The 23,416-nt window shown below is 39.5% G+C and overlaps 1 protein-coding gene across 2 annotated transcripts in view; it reads right to left on the bottom strand.

The window, feature by feature from the left end:
- Positions 1–23,416, bottom strand: part of GALNT11 (polypeptide N-acetylgalactosaminyltransferase 11) — a 55,095-nt gene that overhangs the window by 19,283 nt on the left and 12,396 nt on the right. For both annotated transcript variants that reach the window (XM_082479429.1, XM_082479428.1), the window contains 7 exons: positions 18,638–18,970; positions 14,575–14,698; positions 12,459–12,625; positions 7,916–8,041; positions 5,412–5,661; positions 1,986–2,103; positions 792–944 (listed from right to left, as the gene is read on the bottom strand). In XM_082479429.1, the coding sequence (XP_082335555.1) occupies positions 792–944; positions 1,986–2,103; positions 5,412–5,661; positions 7,916–8,041; positions 12,459–12,625; positions 14,575–14,698; positions 18,638–18,932 (1,233 nt within the window). In that variant the 5' untranslated portion in view covers positions 18,933–18,970. The remainder of the gene's footprint in view (positions 1–791; positions 945–1,985; positions 2,104–5,411; positions 5,662–7,915; positions 8,042–12,458; positions 12,626–14,574; positions 14,699–18,637; positions 18,971–23,416) is intronic.

Here is a 23,416-nt window from a genome sequence, read left to right as displayed (position 1 = left end):
TTCATATTGTAGACAGTAAATTATCCATGGCCCAGCAATGTGCCCTTGTCGCCAAAAAGGCCAATGGAATCCTGGGCTGCATAGGGAAGAGTGTGGCCAGTAGGTCAAAGGAGGTCATTCTCCCCCTCTACTCTGCACTGGTGAGGCCACAACTGGAATACTGTGTCCAGTTCGGGGCTCCCCAGTTCAAGAGGGACAGGGAACTGCTGGAGCGAGTCCAGCGAAGGGCAACTAAGATGATTAAGGGCTTGGAGCATCTGCCTTATGAGGAAAGGCTGAGAGAGCTGGGACTCTTTAGCCTGGAGAAGAGAAGGCTGAGGGGAGACCTTATTATGGCATACAAGTATCTAAAGGGTGGGTTGAAGGAGGATGGAGCCAGGCTCTTTTCAGTGGTTCCCAGTGACAGGACGAGGGGCAATGGGCACAAGTTAGAACACAGGAAGTTCTGTTCAAATACACGGAAACACTTCTTTACGGTGAGGGTGACAGAGCACTGGCACAGGCTGCCCAGGGAGGTTGTGGAGTCCCCTTCCCTGGAGATTTAAGACCCGCCTGGATGCAGTCCTGAGTAATGTGCTCTAGGCAATCCTGCTTTAGCAGGGGAGTTGGACTAGATGATCTCTAGAGGTCCCTTCCAACTCTGATGATTCTGTGATATCAAAATCAACATAGGAAATCAGACTACAGAAGGAAGACGTCATTAGAGGTGCTAACAGACACCTCTGTAATACAGTCCTTTGACAAACAAGCCAGTTAAGAACCTTATTTCATGACCTGGAATTGTTTCTTACCTTATATTCATCCATCCACACATGTGCCAGCCTCAGCGAGTTGTGAGCCATAGTGTCCTGTCCCCCTGGTGAGCCATAGGGACGCCTTTTACGGAAAATGTGTCCCACCCTGGAGCATGGGATGATCAGAAGTCTACCACCACACATCCAGATCTGTCCATACAAAAGCAGAAGATACCTCATTCTATGTATACTGTATACATACATACTCACTACCTCCTCCCCTTCTTCAAGGGATACTTAGATAGATATATGCATTCTGTCAGGATTAGGTGTCAACAATGTTGTCCTACATGTCATGCTTTCTGACAAGCCAAATTATCAGATCTGCAGGTTAGAAAAGGCTATTTTTGTCATATAATCATGCTTTCCACATAACATGTAATGGCTTTCACAAAACAAAAGTAAGTTTTCTAGAATTTTATGCTCTAATGACCTATTAGAAAACACTGAAATATATGGGCTGGGATTCAATTTACAAATTAAGATATCTTAATTTATTTACCTACATGAGAATTACATGTCCACACTTCCATGATAGATAATGAAGATCACCAAGGAAGCCTGGAGAGCTTTTCAACTGAGTACAAGCACTTATTTTACACAGCTGTTTGTTTCTGTTCAGTATATGGTAACTCAGAAATACTGTTCACATTCAGATGCTACATTTAGGTGCCTTAATCCAGTCCCATTGAGCCCCAGATCCAGATTTCATTTACACTCTACTTATATTTACATTTCCAGGCCCACAAAAGGGAGGCTGAAGTGCCTGAAAAGCCCCATACATGTCTAAGGAAATATAAGTTAACTTATTATCAATGTTGCTGTGAGCCACACATCTTTTTAACCAATTTGTGAAATTCATTAGACATTGCTTATAAATTCATTTCAGGAATTTGCGCGATTATACTTTTCTTATGCTTCTCTATAGATATTATTAAATGCTCCACCAAACAAAGAAAAAAACAGACATTTACCTACAGAGCTCAAAATTCTCTTTAATCTTCCCATTAAAACTTAACTTGGAGATTATTGTAAAGGCAGTTACTGAGTGCTGAAGGCATCCTTCCTAGGAATAAAATTGCCAATTTCTCTGTGCAAATAGCTATTCCAGTGCTAAAGAAACTGTACATAGGGAAGAGAAGCAGCCAGACACCGAGGTTTATACTCCAACACACGTAAAAGCTAGATTACCCGAAAAGATATTTCCAGATTTTCTCCTCCCCAGATGTCCATGCCACTGTCATACTGTCCAAGTTCATTAAAGTACTCACGATCCATGGCAAACAGGCCTCCAGCCATAGTAGGCGACCTAAAAAGGAATATTGAAAGAAGTTCATTTTCCTTTAGAGAAAAAAGCCAGTAATTTTAGCCAAATCTGCTAGTCCTAAAGCTTAAATTTAGACCTACATAATACAATTTAAACCCTACAGACACTAGAAATCATGAGATCACATTTCTAGTCTCAAAACATTTTCAAAAGCAGATTTGTAAGTGGTATTTGTGATCTTTCATTATTCCAATACCTATAAGCCATATTCCTTTGTATAGTAAACTTGAGGAAAAGGAATAGGACATAGAAAGAGGAACAGAGTGGCTGTGTCTCTACTAAAAAAAAAAAAAAAAGTAAAAAAGTAAACACTTGTGGCAAGTTTGGAGTCCATCAAATTTTCTACAGTGAAACTTAAGACACTGCCTTCAATTAGATCTGTCTTTTGACATCATCTACCTGGACTTCTGCCAGGCATTTGACACTGTTTCACACAACATCTTTATCTCTAAATTGGAGAGACATGGATTTGACAGATGGACCACTCAGTGGATGAGGAATTGGCTGGACGGCTGCACTCGAAGAGTTGTGGTCAACAGGTCGATGTCCAAGTGGCAAGCAGTGACAAGTGGTGTTCCTCAGGGGTCAGTGCTGGGACCAGTACTATTTAACATCTTTGCTGGCAACATGGATGTTGGGGTTGAGTGCACCCTCAGCAAGTTTCCCGATGACAGCAAGCTGTGTGGAGCAGCAGACATGCTGGAGGGAAGGGATGTCATCCAGAGGGGTGTTGGTGGATGAGAAGCTGGGGCTGGAACTATATGATCTTCAAGGTCCCTTCCAGCTCTAATCATTCTATGATTTACCAGAAGCTATTTCCCTCACAGCTACAAATGTGTATACTTGCACACAATAGTGTAACTCCCCCTCTTACAGGGGCAAATTATACAGACCAGGCTTGACTGGACTGCAGAAAGAATAGAATCCCTAACACACATTATTCTCCTATATTAAATTAGATCAAGAAGCAAGGCCCAAGTTTAAATGATACAAGCCAGGAGGCTGCTAAAAGAAATACTATTCTATCTCATAGATAGAATTTAAATACCAGGAGCAGCATTGTTTCATCACTGATGCAATGATCAGTTTATTAGTAAGCTATTTACAGTTTGTATATTTGCATAGATGTTCTCTTCAGGGTTTCCCAGTTTTTCTCCTTGCCTGTTTGTTTACTAAAATGGAACTCTCTTTTGTAAAAATCTGTATATGATCCCCACTGAAGAGTCTCTAGATTGAATTGCTATTGTATCACAAAGTTATACTATGTGGATGTCCTCGAAGGGTATAAGAGAGTAAAAACACTACATAAATACGACAAGATATGATATTTGGTATATACAATGGGCTGGGAACAGGCCTTTTCTCATCCTTGTTAATAAAAACCTGTGATGAAACCAAGCCTAAGTCTATATTTTTTTGCATGTTCTCACACAATTTCCTGCTACAGTTTCTGTCAATTTAAAACCTTGGTTGAAAGGTTGCTCTCAATTTTTCCATCCCTGACACCAAAATATTTCATTATGAAGGTCTCAAAACGTTAATACTTTCCATTTGATGGAAAGCCATTTGCAAAGGTTAAATAGTCTAGCTTCTTTTTCAAAGCAAGCAGAGACCTCTAAGTAGGAAAAGTCACTTTCATACCCAGAAAATGTAATCTTCCTGGATGATTAGACTCCTATTAACTATAAAGTTCTCTACCTTTTCCATGGGAGTTTTTCCTTAAAGTGAGTTGAAGGAATGCAACAACAGTGTTGAACACAGCAAGAACTAACCTTCAGATAATTCCCCAGATCAACTTTGAGAACAGTTCTTAACAGAATAAGGATTTTAAGACTTTCTATGCTGGTTCTCCATTCAGATTTTCCCATTCTGTCCTTTCCCTTCTAGCTTCAGAAACTGCCACAGTGATGCTTTCAAGCAAGCCAGTCAAACTGTTAAGTAACTTAAGAAGTTTCCTGGCTTCTCAGACCAAATCTTGTGATGGGTAGATGTGGAAAGACTAACTGCAGAGCTGTCAGACCACTGTACAGAACCTTGTGCTGGAGCTGCTTGCGTCAGCCTGAAACGCTCTTTATTTACAGCCCAAGAAAAGAGAATGAAAGAGCGATGAGACTGCCCAATTTCTGATTCACTTTGCAAATCTTACAGAAGTACCACATTCTTTGCAAGGAGTCAGTCTGTAAAAAAAATAAAGTTCTTCCACCTCACAAATCTGAATTCCGTACTGAGATGAATACCTGCAACTAGAAAAAGTGCAATCAGCTTCTTGCCATTGCTCTACCAGCACTGGCCCTTCTCATGAAGGGTTTCAAACTGGGACTGCTTCTATTCTCGTGTCTGAGCCATATGTATCTGCTACTAAAAAAAGGTGTCTACTGACAGCATTTTATAACAGTTACATGTCCAGTAGGAAGCAGATATTGCCAGTACTGTACAGGCGAGGAAGCCAATGGTTAAAAGATTAACACTAGGACTTGAAAGTTACCTTCCTTAAGTTTTACCAAGACTTTTGTTTCAGAAAGACTCTCAAGCAATTCAGACCATAAGAACAATATGGAGAGGCTTCCAACAGACAGTTTTGCCACATTGTGCGGAGACAAGTAATATTTTAAAGATGGTTTTCAAATCCATGTGTGTTCATTTAGGAAGCTTTATGACAAAATAATTGCTTGTTTGAGGAAAAATAAAAATGAAATCTAAAGCAAAAAAAAAAAAAATTATGTTGACATAGAAAATTACCATATGCTCTGATGTTCTCGCCCATCAGCTAAGAAACTACCTTCCTATTACCACAAAAGCATATTTTGCCAATCTAGCAATTCTTTAGCATTTCATCACAGAAATTATAGAGCTTATATTACTGGGATATACAGGCTATTGCTAGCACAAAGGTGGTTATCAAAATCATCATTAAGCCAAGCACATTGACAGACTGGAAACAAATATCAACGCATAGCTCAAAAGTGAAATCATTGGACAGATTTAATGCAGAACAGCATAAGCTCCTTAAGACTTTTGTCTTTAGTAAAAGCTGCTGTTGTACAAGCATTGTCTAAAAGCATGCTTTCTTGACCTAAGATGACAGATATATCTATTTCGTGCAAGAAATTAAACTGAAATAGGTATTAGTAACGAAAACTATTTTCCAAGTAAAAGAAACAAGTTGGGTATTTGACAGGTTAGGCATCTGCTTCCAAAACTGCACACCCAGATACACTCCATAATACTCAAGAAGTGCTTCTGATCACCCATATGTTACAGAGTTTCACACCACTTAGGAGGAACCTTACTTGATTGGAGCAGTGGCTCCCTCGGGTCCTTCCAGTTCTGACAAAGGAACAAGATCCCACTTAAAGTGCAGGCCCCAGTTAAACCCTCCACGCACAACTGGGGAAGAGCTGTAGGCAAGCGTGTCAGCACTGATTATGTCAATCACAGGGCACACCACAGTTCTGCGATCTTCACTGATGGGAGTTAGCAGAGGTTGTAACCACATCTCGTTCACCTCACAGTGGCTGTCCAGAAACACCAGCACTTGCCCTACAGAGGCCAAAGCATACAAAACACAAAGATCCACGGTAACATGAAACACAAACACATAGGCAATTACATCAGCAGCAAAGTATCAGCAGCATCCTCTCCACCCTGCGTAACAGAGAGGAAACACCATCTGGACTCAGCAACACTGACAAGCCAGAGAATCCACAGGGATTAGTTCAGTCACAAAGGCAGAAGGTAGATCCTGGCTATTCACACATTTAGCTAGGAATTGCTCAAGCGGACTGTTATTCGCTTCTCTTTGACACGGTTTTATAGTCATCAGATTTTCTACCCAGATTCAGAGCTACTTATTTTAAATGAAACATCATCAGACCAGCACTCTAAGAGTCAGGAGGTGCATTTATCCTAATGCAGAGCACCTCTCATGCCTGAGTTAGAGTACAGAGATAGCTGAAGATGGCAGATAATAGGCTGGATGAATTATCCCCATGACAAAGCTGTTTTTGTCCTCTAACTGTAATCGCCTTGGACTCGCTTTGTATCACACTTCAGCATCCATCCAGTTACTGTTGCAGCTAAGATCTGTGGATTTTAAACCAAGCCATTCTGATGAATTAATCTGCATTCAGCCATGACAGGCCACAGCATTTCAGTTCCTGAATATAAAGTAACACAGAGCATGTCCTCATTTCATTAGCTCTAGAGTGACTGTGGATTCATAGCAGTTTAAAACGAGAGTGAACACCCTAAATGGGCATAGCCATATCCACCAGTATTAGACCAAACAACACTTTAGTCCCATCAGTTTACATGGGGATTATCGGCCATGGTCAGAGAGTACAGTTTGAGCCATGAGAGATCTTCAGGCTCACTTTGTCTACAGTCATCTGAACTTCTATGGCACCACAAAAAAAATTATGTAACACTGGAATAATGTGGAAGAGATGGGAAAGAGCTTTCAAGAAAACAACTTGGAAACATACAAATATAACGAGTCACCCATTAACCAGAGAGTATTTGACTTAGGGGAAAAAGACTCCAGCAGTTCAGAAAAAAAAGAAAAAAAAAAAAATCAATAAAATTACTTAAAATTGCACTAGCACAAATGAATCCTAGCACAACTTGGAAAGTGCAAGCACAATTTTCTTTCTAGGTTATGCCATTACAATGCTAATGACTAAACACCATTGAAGAGACTTTATCTGCCACTCAAAATTATTTGAGAAATTAGCGCATACTTTCTCAGACACCAAAGAATTTAACTGGGAAAGATATGTTAAAATGCACGCAGTGTACATAAAGCACCAAATATTGTTTAACCCAATTAACACTCACTGCAATAACAGAAAAGCTTATATGAGAAACATTACAAATGGATTGGTAAATGAGAAACCAGATTAGAGTTTACCTAAATAAAGCAGCAGACTGCCATTTTAGAGCAATAGTTTTCACACAAAACCTGGATGTTCCTGATACAACATTCTTTTAGGGCAGGAATAGGGAAAATTCTGCATTGCCTCACTAAATTTTATAAAATACTGGTTTTGTTTTGACCCATTCTGAAATATGAACTCATTTTATCAAAAGCAAACTTCCACAGTAAGAAAAAAAATACAAATCAACATTTCAGACAAGGTTTAAGAGACTCAAATTTGGCTCCAAATTTGCCAAATCATTGTTTGGGTAACTTGAAAAAACATCTCCCCCTCTTACACAGCGCAGATTTCATGAAGTTAATTACAAACTATAAAAACAGTGAATTTATTTCATCAACTCTATATTTACATATAAGCAAGGACCAAGTCCTCCTTCCTTCCTTCTCACTGAGAACAGAAAAACCTCAGGTGAGGACTAATACAGTAAAGCTATGAGGAAACACTAGAGAAAGCTTTACAAAGATCATGGTCAACTGCATGATGCAAACATTTAAATACACAGGTAATGTTAGTTAAGGTCTCCAATTGTCATTATACAGGTATCACTGAAGACACTTAGTGTAGCTTTCGTGACATAGGTTAATACAACAGCCACAAATCCATGCAATTAACTCATTTCAAAGTCACTGAAACAATTGCTAAAATGTCTTTCACTTAAGATAGCATTATTCTAAATCTTTCTTTCCCTGTGCTAAGTTGTATAGCTTACATGGCATGACATGCAAAGCGCCCAGAGTGGGCTAAAGCAATCACATGTCCAATATTCAACATCTGGAAGAGCTGCACTACAGAAAGAGAAATCACCCAATTAACATACGGTCAAAGCATGCAAGGGAAACAGAAACAAGAAAGCATACCTGTGGCATGAGAGGCTCCAATCATCCTTCCTCGAATCAAGCCTTCCCGCTTCTCATTTCTTACCAATTTTGTGGTTTTTGGAAGCTGAGTTTTAACATATTCACCCAAGTCTTTCTGCAAGTCATCTGAGAAAAGGAAAACACAAGTTCAACAACAGGATGGAAATTGTGAAAGCTTTGTTTTAAGTCCCAAGATGTTAAACTCAAAAAGGGGCAAAAACTTGATCCAAATCTATCCTGATATAGCACAGCTTTAAACTGAAAGTATCAAAAGGACACGCATCCTCCACCTGCCCTCCAATTCCTGTGTGCCTTTTTTTGTTGTTTTATTCTCACATTTTCCTATTAATGGCTCCACTTTTTCCTGCTGCATTGTGGAAACCCACATGGACAAAGCAGGTACATATCCAGCATTGAAAAGGGTGATGGACCACATGACTGGGCCTTCCATGGGGCACATTCCTGCTGATAAGCATTTCTTTACACTTTCTTGACAAACTTTTTATGCGCTGCTGCTGTCTCAGGTTTTATACTTAGCCTTGGTTTCCTGAACACAGACTGAATTGTTATCTTTTTGTTCTGTTTTCAAAGCCTTCGGTACAATATGACTCCAGTTAACGGGAACTACCAGACTCTATGCTAAAAGGAATTACTGCTGCTAAATAAAAAAGAAAATATCAAAATAAAAAGCACTATACAAAGAAATAGCATTTCTCTTTCCAAATAGAATTTCTCTTTCCAAATTCTTCTTACGGTGACTGTCATTTGCAGCAGAAGTAATGAAAACCCTTTCACGCAGGCAAATGATTTATATTACTGCGTTCTATATGCCAGGACAAACACTGACACCTTTAAAAAGTGTGAAGACACCTTTCATTATCTGCACTTGCTTAGCTGATACAATAACAGATACAAAGAATGACAACTCAGTCTCAGGTGGTTGCTTTTCCAAAATCCAAAAGGATCAAAGACACTCCTGGCAAACACATGCTTTTGAAGGAGAGCAAAGTTTGCTGAAGTCTGTAAGCACTACTGTAACTTAACTAACATCAGTGAGGACTGTAAGAGTAACAACACTGTCCCCAAGGACAGTGGTTGCTAACATTAAAGTGGGCAGCCAGGTTTTACCAGTGAAGAGAAGATGAACACATGAAGACTGAAGTAATGGGAAAACATAAGTTAATAAGCTTATGGAGAAATAAAGAAGAACATAAAATGAGGAAGAAAAGCAAAAAGCCAGCTGAGACTTCACAGAGAACCTTGGTATAGAGAGGTAGGCAGACTTTCAACAGAGGATATGCTGGAATAAGTATTATTATTCTGATGAATATCAGTTCAAACATTAAAGTTGCTGTTAACAAGATTAAATGCCAAAGGAATATATGTGGAATCCAGAGTTGTAAACTTCAGGGAGTACAAGAACTTTCAGGCAGAAAGACTGAAAAGGAGATTCTCAGAAGCAACTCCAAATGTTAAGATCTCAGCCTTTGCACTGCAAGGCGACATCACGGATCAAGAATGAGAAGGCACCACAAAGCAAATATGGTGCTAGAAAATATTCTAGGACAAAGAAAAGTCTCTGGAGAGATGCAAACTGGATTCAATTGCGTCACAGGAATTCTCTCGCCTGGTCTTGAACATAACATATGCCAGAGACAACAGGAAGAACTTTTTTGAGAAAGTCTCCTAGAAAGTTAATCAAATGGTCCTCTCTACGATGCTACCCAAATAAGATACCCAAAGAAGCAGGACAGAAGGATTTGCAAATCTAAAATAAACTAGTGCTTGAATCATTCTTCATTTGATGTATCATAACAAGGGAAAGATAGTGTACAGCTCCAAAAGGAAAAAAAAAAAAAAAAAAAAGGCTAGCACAGAGCAGAAGACATCCAGTTATCAAACTCAGCACTTAATGACAGATAAGGCTGCATGAAAGGACATACAATACAAGAGGAAGTGGTTTTGCATGTGCAATCTTCTGAAAACAGCAGAAGGAAGAAAAAAGGTCATGTCCATACTAGTAGCTAAACAAGGCCCACAACATGGGATTGAACAGCAGAATGTAAGAGCCAGTAGCACCCAATGGCTAACATACTCTGAGCACAGTTTTGACCTGGACAAACTAGCATTCTGCTGGAAACTGTGACCAGCCACTGCCTGGGACTGAACATATCACAGACCATTCTCAAAAGGCAGTTCAGTCTCAGACACCTTTTGGGGTTTTTGTTGTTGATGGGTTTGTGTGTGTCAGCTTCATGTCCACTGGGAAGACTGATTTCTTCTGACATAATCAAAAAAAACTGCTTCAACACAGCCGGCCTGAGAAATTTTCTCCAAGAGAATTGCTCCCTTTTAGTCAGTAGACAGTCTCCAAAAATTACTTTAGTTATAATCTTGCTCCATATCTTTGTAACGAAGGCTCCTCCAAACAAGAGAAGCCTAGGCTGGGAGTCAGAGGTCTTATTATACCAAAGTACTGCGTTGCAGATAATTTGCTCCTTTTCTGGTTTTCAATCTGTTCTTCTGTGTAGAAGTATGCCTCCAGTAACAGCCTTCACCATATCTGTAGGCTATTCTGTAACAGGTAAAGCCTAAATCAGGGAGAAAGAGGTTGTACTAGAAAGAAATCCTGCCTTGCAGCAAAGGGAAAGAAAAATATAACAGCAGGCTCAGCTGAGCCATGGAAATGCCTGCTTAGCTAGTAAGCCTGTTGATGACTGAGCGAAAGCAGCTTTTTGAGGCAAAACTAGATGCAAAGACCCAAGCTTTGCACAACAGCACTGACGTGCAGCAGAGCTGCTATACTTCAAGGTGAAGAAATAAGCAGAATTTCATCTAAGATACCATTTCAGGAAGTATGTAATGTAGGGGAAATTAATTAAAAACAATAAAAAGTCAGAGGCAGAGAGATTAAGCAATTTGGCCAAGCTCACGTGAGATCCATGGCACAGCCAAAATCTTTGTTCATTTCCTCAGTCACTAAAACAGCTTTGCTTTTCTTCAGCTGTAAAATTCCATCCGTTAAAATTAAGCAGCAGTGCCAACATCAGTAGTACTATCATCATCAAGAGCAGTAATTCTCTGTATAAACAATATCTCCTCCTATCTTTGGCTTCAGAACATGTTCATTTGAAGTCAGAAAGGCAGAAGTAGCTACTTGAATGTTTTGAAGCTAATTTAGCCTTCGAATTAGTAACAGACAAGAAGAGTGATGGTATTACTGCCTAAACACAGGCATTAATCAACCAAATGCCTTACTGTATTCAAAAACCTGAGTTTTGAATTAAGCTTAGTTCTGAATACAAAGGCTACGAAAATTTAAAACAACAAATTGCACATAAGACTTTGTAGCAAAGAATGCATATTGCTTCCAAAACACAAAACAACAAAACAAGCTTTTAAATATTATACATTCTTATCAGCAAGGGAGAGAATGTTTGATCTTTGTTCTCTTCTGTATCCTAACATTTGATCTGACCTCAGAGAAAAGAGCTAGCTGCATAACATGTATAATGTAGAATGAAATTCTCTTATCTAATCAGTCTCTTAGAGCAAGTGAGACCTTAACCCAGAAACCAAACAATGAGACCAAGGGAGCTAATTATATGTACTAAAAAAAAAAAGATAATCTAAAAATCATTTTAAAAATGCAAAAAGTTGTGGACTTGTACAGAGGCAAGCAGGGAACTTGCACAGTCCTGCTTGAAAGTACTGCTACACTAACATATTCCTCAACAGGCATTTCGCTTTTGAAATGCCAAAACGCTTGAATTGCGTATCTGTCTTTGCCTTGTCCATCATTCGAGAGAAAAGTGCCGAAGGGTCAATCTTTCAACAACAGTAAAGCAATTCTGCAAGGTCTGCCTCTCCCAGACTGAGGGAGCAGAGGCTGCTCCACCAAGAGCCAGGGACAGCTAGTCCCAGGGTGGCCACAAGAGGCTGTGCGAGAACCACGCAGAGCCCTCCCAGCAAAGGCCGAGCTCCGATCCCAGCACGCCACCGCTCTGAAACGCTGAGCAAGTACAAAAAAAAACCTGACGCGCTGTTTCTATAGTGCCACATCAACTTATTTGCAAGACCGCAGCTGAGACTATGTGCATTCAATTATTTTCAGATGCATTCACAGTTAGTATTGGCCCATAAAGTTTACAGAAAGATCGGTGTAATCTGCTCTGAGCACCAGAGTAGCCCAATCAAGGTACTGTTAAAAACAGCTGAACTATAAACAACTGCTTAATCACCCCCTCTGCAAATACATACTCCTCATTATTAGCTTCGAAACCTGGTTTTGAATGTTAAAGTCAGTATGATACAAAGCTCATCAGTAAAATGGCACCAGTGTCCAAGGGGATGTGATCTTGGGCTTCTCAGAACATCATGCATCTCTACTGCTTGGCACTCTTTGGAGGTGGACTGCAGTACAAACTGGTTTTGCATCGTGGCCTTCACGATTTTATTTTGATCAGTCAATAAAGCACAGGAAGAGACAGGAAGGTCAAGAAGTGTAAGCACCAAACAAAATAGTACTGAAAGGTTCTCTCACCCAATTCACTGTTGTCATCCACCAAAATAATTTCATGAAGAAGGTGTGCAGGAGTGCGATCCAGAACACTATGCACTGTGCGAAGCAGGGCAGAAAGTGCTTCGTTATAGAAACAGATAATAACACTGGCAGATGGCAGATCAGAAGGGTAGGACTTCTCTCTACATCTGCAAACAGAAATATAGTAAATGTTCTGATATAAAATCACTTTATTTTAAGTGGGATTTCCATAAGGCTAGGTCACTATTGAAAAGTCATAAATAAGAAGCAAATGTTAAGTGTGTAGGAAGAAACCCTAATTTGAACATAAAGAGCTCAGGCAAATAACTGCTACAGTAGGGCTCAGCATAGTAAGTTACTCTCCACATAATACAGACTTAAAATTAACATTGCTACTTGTTAGAAAATATAAGATATGATGGATTGAGGTGGGAGTGAGAATGACAGATCCTTAAGACATAAACAAGAGAAAACACTCAGGGCTTGTTTCAGCTGTCAAAATACTGTCTAGTACCCTCAGGTAGCTCAGACATGTAGAATAATGGCAAATATGACATGAGGCCTACAGAAAACCCACAACTTCATTGGCCAGCAGCTGGAGATGAGGTTGAGTATCCCAGAATACCTCCAACGGTGCTAAATACCTGTTTAGAGAACCCAGGTTGGGATTCAGCCTGCAGATTAAGACGCTTAAATCATCACTGCTGTCACTGGAGTCCAGATAGCGTTCAGCTCACCCAAAGGCTGACCAGTGCATTTTGTCAGCTGAAGAGCTTTGTATGCTCCATTAACTGCATTGAATGGATCTCTGCTAATTATAATAAAAGCAGAGACAACTAACATGCAGCTATCTAAATTTAAACATCTTAATCTGCAAGCTGAATCCCACTCAAAGCAAATTTTGTCCCTACTTCTAAGACAGCACATTATCACAGATTAATGCCATTTGAAGATGCCAGGCATGATGGAATCCAGTAAGAATAAGAACCTACAAATGAAAACCCAGAAGTATACAAGAAAAGTCTTCACTGACTTGGAATGAATTTAGCTCTTGGGAGAGACATTACAGCAAGTACAGTTCATTACATTTACCCACACCAGAGAAACCACTAGAAAAACAGATGCAGCATTATTTATTTTTCAATTCAATCTTGAGGTTTTTTGTTGTTGTTACAGTGGTGGTTCCCCCCCCATATGCATTGGACAGATTATAGAAAAAAAATATCTGCTTTTAATAGAAAGTATTCAGAGTATTCAGAGTAGCTCAATCCAGATACCAAGCAAATACTTTAACTAAGAAACAGAGAGCCTTTGTCATCATTCTTCTGTCTGTAAGCCTCTGTAGGCTTACAAGAAATGTGAAATAGTACATAAATTGAAAGTCTTTCATTAACTTGGGCACTGAGTTAACTTTCAAAAGTACCAAACAGAATTATATCGTCTCCTGTGGTACAGTACTAAGTATCTCAAACAGAGACTTCAAAAAATAAAAATATTGTAGCATGCTTTAAGTAACTGCATACACAGCTAGCAAGATGAAAGAGACACAGGATGTGTAATCTTAGAATTGCTGGAAAGAAAGTTTGATTCCTAGGTCTTTTCCACATTGACTTTCATTTAAAGTATTATTTTGGGGATCTTGTTTCTATCAAAATAGCTGTCTGCCAATCCTACTACTCACAAAAATTAAATTAATATGATAAAAGTTTGAATAAGTGTATATCCGATCTGGTTCTTCATTAAGCATTCTTAAAGTGAATTAAGGATCTGGAAAGAAACCTTTGCTTTCAGGGAGTAGCAGTCTGCCTTTTTTCCTGGAGTCTGGTTCCTGTGGGGCTTTACCTATCACATACATTTTCCAGCTTGCAAAAAATTATATCTCCAGAAACTATGTTTAGTCAAAAAAGACAGCAGAGACCAAAAAGTAAGAATCCTGACCTCATGCAGTCCTGCTTAAATAGCTGAAAATCTGCCTTCAGCAACACAGGAAGCTGAAAGAGCATCTAACAGAAATGTAATACCAAAAATGTTAAACACTACATCAGGTATAACGTGAGTAACAAGTCCTTGAGCACATGAAATTATACCACGTTCTCTCCAGAAAATTATTACATACTTTGTATCTCTTGTATCAGGCACCTCCCTGTGGTATCCCAGCCGATTACTGATAAGCATATTGAAAGCATGCTTCTGATAGCCCAAGTCTCTGACTTCCTGATCTTCTTCATTAAAAATCATTCCTGAAAAAAAACATGACAAGATCAGTCAAAAGGCTCAAAAATATCTTTTGGAAACAATCAAGAATTGAAACATATGCTTTAACCTTCCCTAAAACCCATTACATTCTTAAAAAATCCCTCTGATTTTGCAAAGTGTATTTTTGTGCAGCTATGTGACCCCTCACAAACAGGTAGTACTTAGGAGTAGCCCTTGCAGCTATAATAAAATGAAATAATTCTCCAAAGACTGATGGCTCCATTGTGTTTATTGCCTAACCAGACACTCCACTTAAATGGCCTCTAATTCTTCACACCACCTAAAAAACAGTATCAGACAAGCAACAGAGGATAGACTTTGGCACACAATGCATCAGCACCTACCTATACAGATGAAGAGTCCCTAATGGGATTTGGTGAGAGAAAATACACTTACAACAGTAGAAAAAAATCTCACAATAGCAGCTCCAATTTCATGCAGTTTTCTCCAGTCTGCAGTAACAAAAATAGCTATGCAAAAACTGTAAATTTCTTGTTTATATCACCAGGGACTTTGACAGCAAGTAAAATAGCAACAGAGGTAGCCGTTCCTCTATTGATTATTTTAGCAGAAGCATCAGCTGTTGCCGAGCACAGTGGAGCAGAGGCAGGAACTGCTGGTTTAAATAAGTACACTGCTAGAGGCCAAGGTTGGAATCCTCAATGCTGTCTTGCCTGCCGTGCGTGACTCAGTGCCATGGGCTTCTCTGTCACTCAGCCATATACTCACCAGTGTGAATAGAAACAAAATATTATCATAGAACTGTTTAGGTTGGAAAATACCTTTGAGATCATTGGGTCCAACCGTTAAACTAAGACCACTGCCAAGTCCATTACTAAACCATGTGGTGCTTCACTCAAATCTTCCACAGAAAAAGGAGGGAGAGGAGGGAAGTGGTAGCCACCAGCTGTGTCTGCTAGCCACTTCTGCAACAATTAAGGTAGCAGAGCAATGACTTTTTATTGTCTCTGTTCTGCTGGCTGCACAGAATAAGATGCTTATGTCCTCTGCAGCTATTATCAAGCTATAGAAGCTATTTCATTGAAATGTCAGTACAAGAAGTGAGCAAGGGTCATGTAATTTATCTCCTTCCACCTTGCCCATCATCTCCATATGGTTCAAAATCTCCAGAAAATAATTAACAAGGGGGTTCCTCATTCACATGCTCCCATACATCCAGGATAATATGTTTCATAGAATCATAGACTAATTTAGGGTGGAAGGGACATCTGGCCTAATCTCCTGCTGAAAGCAGGTCCAACTAGATGAGGTTGCTCAGAACATGTCCAGTTAAGTTTTGAAAGCCTCCAGTATCTCCAAGGATGGAGATTCTATCACCCCTTCACGTCCCTGTTCAAGTATTTGGCCACCATCACACTGAAAATGCTTTACCTCTTATCTAATAGAAATATCCTCCTTGTTTTAATTTCTTATCATAATCCCATGCATGTCCAGAAAGAGTCTGGCTCTATCTTCCCTACAGCCTCCCGTTACGTTGCTGTTAACGGCAATAAAAATCTCACCCCTTAGCCTTCTTCTAAGGCAGAATAAACCCAGTCCACTCAGCGTACCTCATGTTCTCCAGTTTTCAACAGCTATGCAAAAGCCAGCTGAGCTCAAGCCCAGAGAAAATGAGATGGGTTAAAAAACACAACAGAAGAAAAGATCATTAAAAAAGTTTTGAAGCTTTCTTCCCTTTCAAACAAGTAGTCCTGGTTGGCTTTCAGAGCACAGCTGTGTCACTACCACTTGTGTTTCAGCAACGAAGTCTACCCATAGGAACAAGATGACCTTCTAGAGGGAATTCTGTGAATCCACATTCCCACTATTTGCATTTCCCACTGTATCGCTTTTAGTTTTGAATATAGCAATGGCAATGCAGCTGCACTATCAAACACCTCAAGGGTAGACACCTTGACATTTTTGCAGGACCAAGCCAGAAGTGCTGGGTAGTGATATCTGCAAAAGACGTGGGATACACCCACGTAGTGTGTCTTGTGGTGACTGACGCTCTCGTGCTCCCACGGTGGATAAGCTGCATCACAAGAGCAGGAATGAGGTCTGTTCACAGTGGCAGTACCACTCTTCCGGCACCAGTGGTCTAAAGGGGTAAGTCAGTCCTCCTTTGAAACACATGCACTTCCAAAGTAAGGTTTCCAGCTTGTCGATTCAGACACCTACCTCAATCATTTGTGCATACTCAGCACCACAGTAACACTGTGCCACTGGGTCAACTTAAACCATTTTCTTCATACAAAGCACAAGCTTAAGAAACAGATACCAAATGTTTCATTCTACAATCCATCCATAGTCAACCACTAACTACTTTTTTCTGATCTTCTAAATATAGCTAAGAGGGAGTGCTAATATTTTTAGAACATTCTTATGAAGAACAATATACAAAAAAGCATGCAAAGTGCTTGAAAGATTTCGGTTCAAGCAGCAAATAAAAGCCCTTGGAAAATAAGGGCTTTGCAATTGAACCATCAGTTTAGGCTTTACTTCGTCAGCTTTATGTGGCTATCACAGATTAATAAAAGACAGATTGTCCTACCAGATGACAGTTTGTCTTTGGCTATCGTATGCCAACTTTTCTTTTTTTTTTTTTTTTTTTTTGGCTTTGCATTTTTTATTACTGCCCTACCCTAGATAGACAGGAAGCCCTTTCCTGCAGCACCTGATCTAATTCTAACAGAGTGCCAGCCGTCTCCTGATGATTCATGCAGAATTTATCCTGGCACTATAATTCCTCTTGGCTTTCACCAACCAAACCAGTCACTTCGTTTGAAGATCAAGGAACTTCTCAGCTAAAAAGCTCCGATTTCTTTCCTGGCCCATACTGAATAGTTGGAAAGAAATAGCCACCTCTGGACTGGCCTTCACCTCACTTGGCTCTCATGCTTTTTGCAGTGAATTGATAAACATTTAGTAATGACACAGGGCAACATGAATTGGCATTTTTCCTGCATGCTCACACAGGTCTAATGACCAACCCAGAAACTGAAGTTTGGTAAAGTTCTATAACTGGTGATCCAGCATTCATCCAAAGTCATGACAGAGGATTTCAATCAGATACAAGTATTAAACTCCTGGCCATGAAGGGTACTACACCATAATTCCCAAAGCAGCAGACACTGATACAACACCACTCAACATCTGCCTCCAGGCTTAAAGCAAGTTTGCAGGCCGCTATGCAACATGCATTAGTTTGCATATCTGAACACAACAGCAAACACTGAGCTGTACGCAGTTAAATATACAAGCAGGTAAACATACAAAGCATTTTAGTTCAGAAGGCAAATTTGGAAGACAAACCCAAATCATCTCATTGATGAAATATGCTCCAGTGAAACATGCAGACCTTTGTTGGTGCAAAGTAAGCAGGATTTGGCCCTAATCACTGTCATCTCAATAAATCTTTCACTGTAATTTGTCCCACACACATTTTTTGTAGATTTCATACTCCAAGGATATTGTCCAAATCAATGGGTCCTCTTCATTGTGTATTGTTATCAAGCTATCTTTAATTACTGCATATGAGTGGAGTTTCTCTTTGTCTAATAAAAGTTCATGTATTTGAGCCCAGTCAACATAGGAGTAAGATATGAAACAAGCATACACTGAACCTTCCAAAAGAACTACACCTTGCTATAATCCTGTCCTCCACATTAGCACTTACACAGTGCAGCTGTAAATGTTAGGAATAGTGTATTTTGGATTAAACACAATAGAATACATTTGAAGTAACACCTAATGAAGAGAGCCACTAGTACCACCCGCATTTAACAAACAAAACTACTTCATTACACAATTTTCCCTGCAATCCTTTAAAAAACAAAACAAACAAACCTTAATCTCATTTCTTCTACTGTTTTAATAATTTTGTCAACAAAATCACACTGAAAGCACCAAAAATCGCTTACCCATTTCAGGAGAGAATTCTACCTCCCCTTTAACTGGGTCCTGGACATGATTTCCAAGAGAATTTCCTATCTTACTCTCTTTCTTTTGCAATTCAGGTATATGAACAGGCCCCCGCGTAAAACGGGGGTAGAATTTTTTTGGAAATGGCCTCTGAGGTTCCAGCCCCTTGACGGGCACATTCTTGAAAGATTGGTTCTCTTCACTGAAGTTGAAATAAACAAAGAGCAGAAGTGTCCAGGTCACGGATGTGAAAAGGCACCCATAGCAGAAATAGCGAAGAGTGACACTTCCCATTGTAGACTTAGCATCATTGAGGACCCATTCTCAATTACCTGAAAGAGAGTGAAAGCACACATTTTGAGTGCTGCCTGTTACCTCATCAGGTCTATACATTAGGAAATGCATCCTATAGGTTGCCCTTCCATTAAATGATTTTTGGAACTTAAACTTTCAGCATAGACCTTAAAAATGAAATCCCTTTTCACTTTCCCATTCAAAAACCAAACACGACCAGTTTGCACAATCTGTGTAGATACTACTGCTTTAAAACATGAAGCAAACTATCACTAAAAGCCCAGTGACACATCACAATGAAAGGTAAATCCTCATAATACTTATAATAATTATCTCTCTTCCACAACAGTTCATCCCTTGTATGCCTGCCTTCATTTAAACATATCACTATTTAATTAAATATATTACACCCAGGGAATTGATTCTTCACAGAATGGTTAACGTTGGAAGGGACCTCTGGAGTTCAACTTATCCAACTCCCTTGCTCAAGCAGAGCCACCTTGAGCCAGTTGCCCAAGAGTATGTCCAGACATGCCTATTTTTGTAGTTCAGGTCCTATCCTAAAGCATGGAATAAGAGAAAACAGACTCAAAAAGCTACATAGTTCAGTCCTTCTTGCCCCAAATTTAGGAACAGCCATCATGAGCATCCCAGAAATTTTAGAAATCATGGGGTGCAGTTTAACATCACAAAGCACCAAGACAGTCACGTGTACAGATACTCTACTCTGCAGAAAGAAAGGAAACAGATACGGGATAGAGAAAAAACAAAAAGGTCCAAGGTCATTTACTGGGTTCCTGCAGGCCTCTGCAGACTCCAGAAGCGCTTCCATATTCCCTAGAGAAGATGCCTACTTAGAGCTGGAAGGAAGCAGCCTAGAGTTTTACTTTAGGCACCCATCCACTAACACAATTTCCCCAAGCTATATTGAAAATTACTATCGTAAGCAAATCCCTGAAGTGAAGCACATGAAGTTGGTGATAACATTTTATTTATGGCCCAAAAGAATCAGGTAAACTTTCCGGAGTTTCTCAAATCTAAAAAAAAAAGGCTCCAAAAAAAAAAAAAAAAACCAAAACTCAAACCCCAAAACTACAGAGCTCAGTTCACAAAACTGAGAAAAACACTAACTCAAAGAATTAGATTTCTCTCATTATCTAATCACAACAAATTCTTTGCATAGCAACAAAAAGTTAGAAAACTTCTTAATCACTTTTTAATTAGCAAAACATTTGTTTTAAGAAATTAAAGTATTGGGGTAGGAGTCAAGGGTTTACACTGATGCATTTTTCAGACTTCTCTAAAGTCAGAAACTACCAGAAGTCTTCAGGTCAGCCTGGCAAAGAGCAAACATTTATGAGTACAAACAGATTATTCCCTTCTTAATATGGAAAACCCCTAAACAGAGGTAGAAGGCATTCACGATCCCAAAGAAACCTATAAAGATCCCACTTATTCTGGCAACATAATTCTGAGTCCTTAAGTGACCTGCATTCAAAAGAATACATGTCAAAATTCAAACTCATATTTCCCAGACTTCAGCAGGTCATTGTCTCCCTTCCAAAAATAAAATATCCAAAAAGTAACATAAAGCAAAAGAAACCCAAACCTTCTCAAAAATAATTTACCCATTAGTCTTACCATGTCAAACTCCCTCACTTCTGCAAGGCAACAATCTACACAGCAGTTAAGCCCAAGGAGCTTAAAAAGGTCTTAAAACAGGGTTTAAATCTCATACTGACCCTGTGCATAGAGACAAATTGTATGCTCTGTGAAACAGACCTTTTCTCTAACACTGTCGCACAGAAATCTCGCCGCTTAACTGTAGGGCCATGAAACTAGTCAGACAACAAATGCTCTGGGTGTAGAAGTGATTAAAAAATCCCTCCTTCTAGCTAGCAGAATGGGTTTACCAGTTGGAGAGGTAGACTACCAATCCCCAATGTCTTATTCCCTGTGCGAACAGTGGTCAGTGATCATAGCAAGGCAAATCCAGGCTCAGAAAAAGAATGCAAGGCTGCAAAGGAGCAAGATTAGATAAACAGTTATATCCTCTAATTATTATAATTCTTCTTGCCAGACAGTCTGCAGACAATTAATACTTATCCATAAAAGCAGATCCGAGTGCTTGCCAGGGTTTGGTTTTTTTTTTTTGCACAGCCACAAGGAGGTCATCTGCTCTAAGACTTGTCCAAGCCTAACGTACTGCTCCTCAAAACCTGCTGGAGTTGTTTTTCCATTCACTATGGCAACACAGACGCACAATCCTAACATCATGGCACACGCACTTACATTGTGGAACAGAATTGTTCCAATGAGATAAAAATTACTATAAAAGAGAAGGAACCTTCTAATTTCAGACCTGTTTAAGGATACATCTACACTGCAGCTTGCACAGGAAAATGAAAGATAACCCTTGCTATCTCAGGTAACAGCAGGAAGATAGGCACGCAGAGCAGAATTCATCACAGATTAAGTATTTCCCCAACTTTTTGCATCTCTTTTACAGCTCAGAGCTCCACCTTCCTGCTGTGGCACTTCTAGGGATACTCAAGTTAAAGTATACTCAGTCATACTCAGATTAAAGAGGAAGGGATGAATTAGTAATCACCAGAGTGAAAAGATTGCCTTACATCCCTCCCATCTTCAGAAAGCCCTCTGACCAGGCTGAAAGCACACACTTGGTTACCATTACAATGGCAATAAATGCAAACCTGAGCATGATGTTATTTCCACATGCTCCTTGCTAGAGCAGAACTGTTTCACCGTCTTTACCCCTCTTTCACTGTTTTGCAGTTTTGTAGAAGGATACAAAGGTTGAAATACTGCACCTAAATCGAATGACGGAACCACCACAATGCAGAAAACTAGGCCCTTTCAATAGCTTGCTATTCAACCAAGACATTTCGTAATACGTTTGGCAGGAAAATACAGACTCACTATTTTCTTTAAGTAGCAAATGTTTTGTTAGACACTTACTTCTGAAGGCAGAACAGAAAAAAATTTAAACTCTGCCTATGAAAAGCACATTGAGGCTTCTTAGTTTACTTTATTCACTAACACTGCCCTATGGACACGTGGCATTCACACAACCACCATCCTATGGATTTCAATCACTTCTACCAATTAAGCAGCCACAGAAGTCACAATCTGCATCAGAGCTGCAAACTCCAGTTTTAGAATGACCATGACTTCTTACAGATGTGCTTTAGCAAAGAGGCCACAGTAGATTTTCAAGTCCTAAGCAATGCCAGTCCTGCTTGGGATCTACCCTGAGGAACCAAGAGAACCTTTCCAGCCCTATATATACAAAGTACAATCACATCAATACATCTCCACCTCTCCTCAGTATACCAAGAAACAAGTATCCCCTCACTCATTTCAGCATGCAATAAAAAAATAAACACTTTGATACATACCAGAGGGAGGGAGGACAGAATACTTAGACTGGTCACAAGGACCCAGGAGGAAACACTCTGTTCAGAGGCAGCCACTTGTCCCTCAATTCTTACCTCATCCATCTCCCTATCCATGACGTTCTTCTACAAGCCATCTAGACACAGTGAATAAAAGCCTCATCCTGTCCAGACTGCTTTGTTCTCCAGTTCTGTGAAGTCTTCTAGGAAACACGCTTTGCCAATTTACCCAACAATTGTCTCTGACTGCCTGTGCATGGTCATGATACCCTGATGATTGTCTTAAACATCCACCCTCTCCCAGTTGGTTTCTCCAAGTAGGATTTTGAAACTTAAGCAAAGCCAAGCCATTCTCCCCCCCCCTTTTTTTCCTCTCTTTTTTTTTTTTTAAATGAAGACAAGCTGTTCCTGAATACAGGAGATGCACAAGATATGCCTTTCAAATCCAAAGCATTAGTATCTTTCTCAGCCCTGATACATGTTGCATGAGAAAAACAGATTATATGTTTTTAACTCAACAGCTCTAAAGCTCTGCTAATGCAAGCAGAGCTAGCAGGTTTGAACTGTTAGATAAAAACAACTTATATAAAAAAAGCAGAATTGCATTATCCAGATAAGATCAACAAGCTCATAAGAATAATTGTCACATATGCATTAAATACAGTAAAACTGAGTCCAGTCACCACTAAATTGCTGTTTAGACAGTATAGTTAAAACTCATTTCTATTTATTTATTCAAATGCATACAAAAATAGTAATTTCCATTACAAAAAAAAAATCTATGATTTAAATATTTCAAGAAGAATTGCTTCATAATACTGTTCCTCAATTACTGCTAAATGAGACTAGGCTTGAAGGGTCTATTGTGTTTCTCCCCTTCGTTTCTGAAAAGCAACACAGCTGCCAAAAAAAAAGTTTCTGAAATACCTCAAACAAGTCTCTTTCCCAAAAATCCATGTAGTGAAGAACATCCAGAATGAACAGAAAACATTTTCTCTCCCTTGGCAATACAGGAGCTTTCACAGCAAATAATAAACGATAACACCTTGAAGTATTTTACATGCATTC

The sequence above is a fragment of the Vanellus vanellus genome, assembly GCF_965231255.1.
Source record: "Vanellus vanellus genome assembly, chromosome: 2".
Lineage (NCBI taxonomy): Eukaryota > Metazoa > Chordata > Aves > Charadriiformes > Charadriidae > Vanellus > Vanellus vanellus.
The sequence above is the reverse complement of the archived record's forward strand: the minus strand, read 5'-3'. Positions and strand labels throughout refer to the sequence as shown.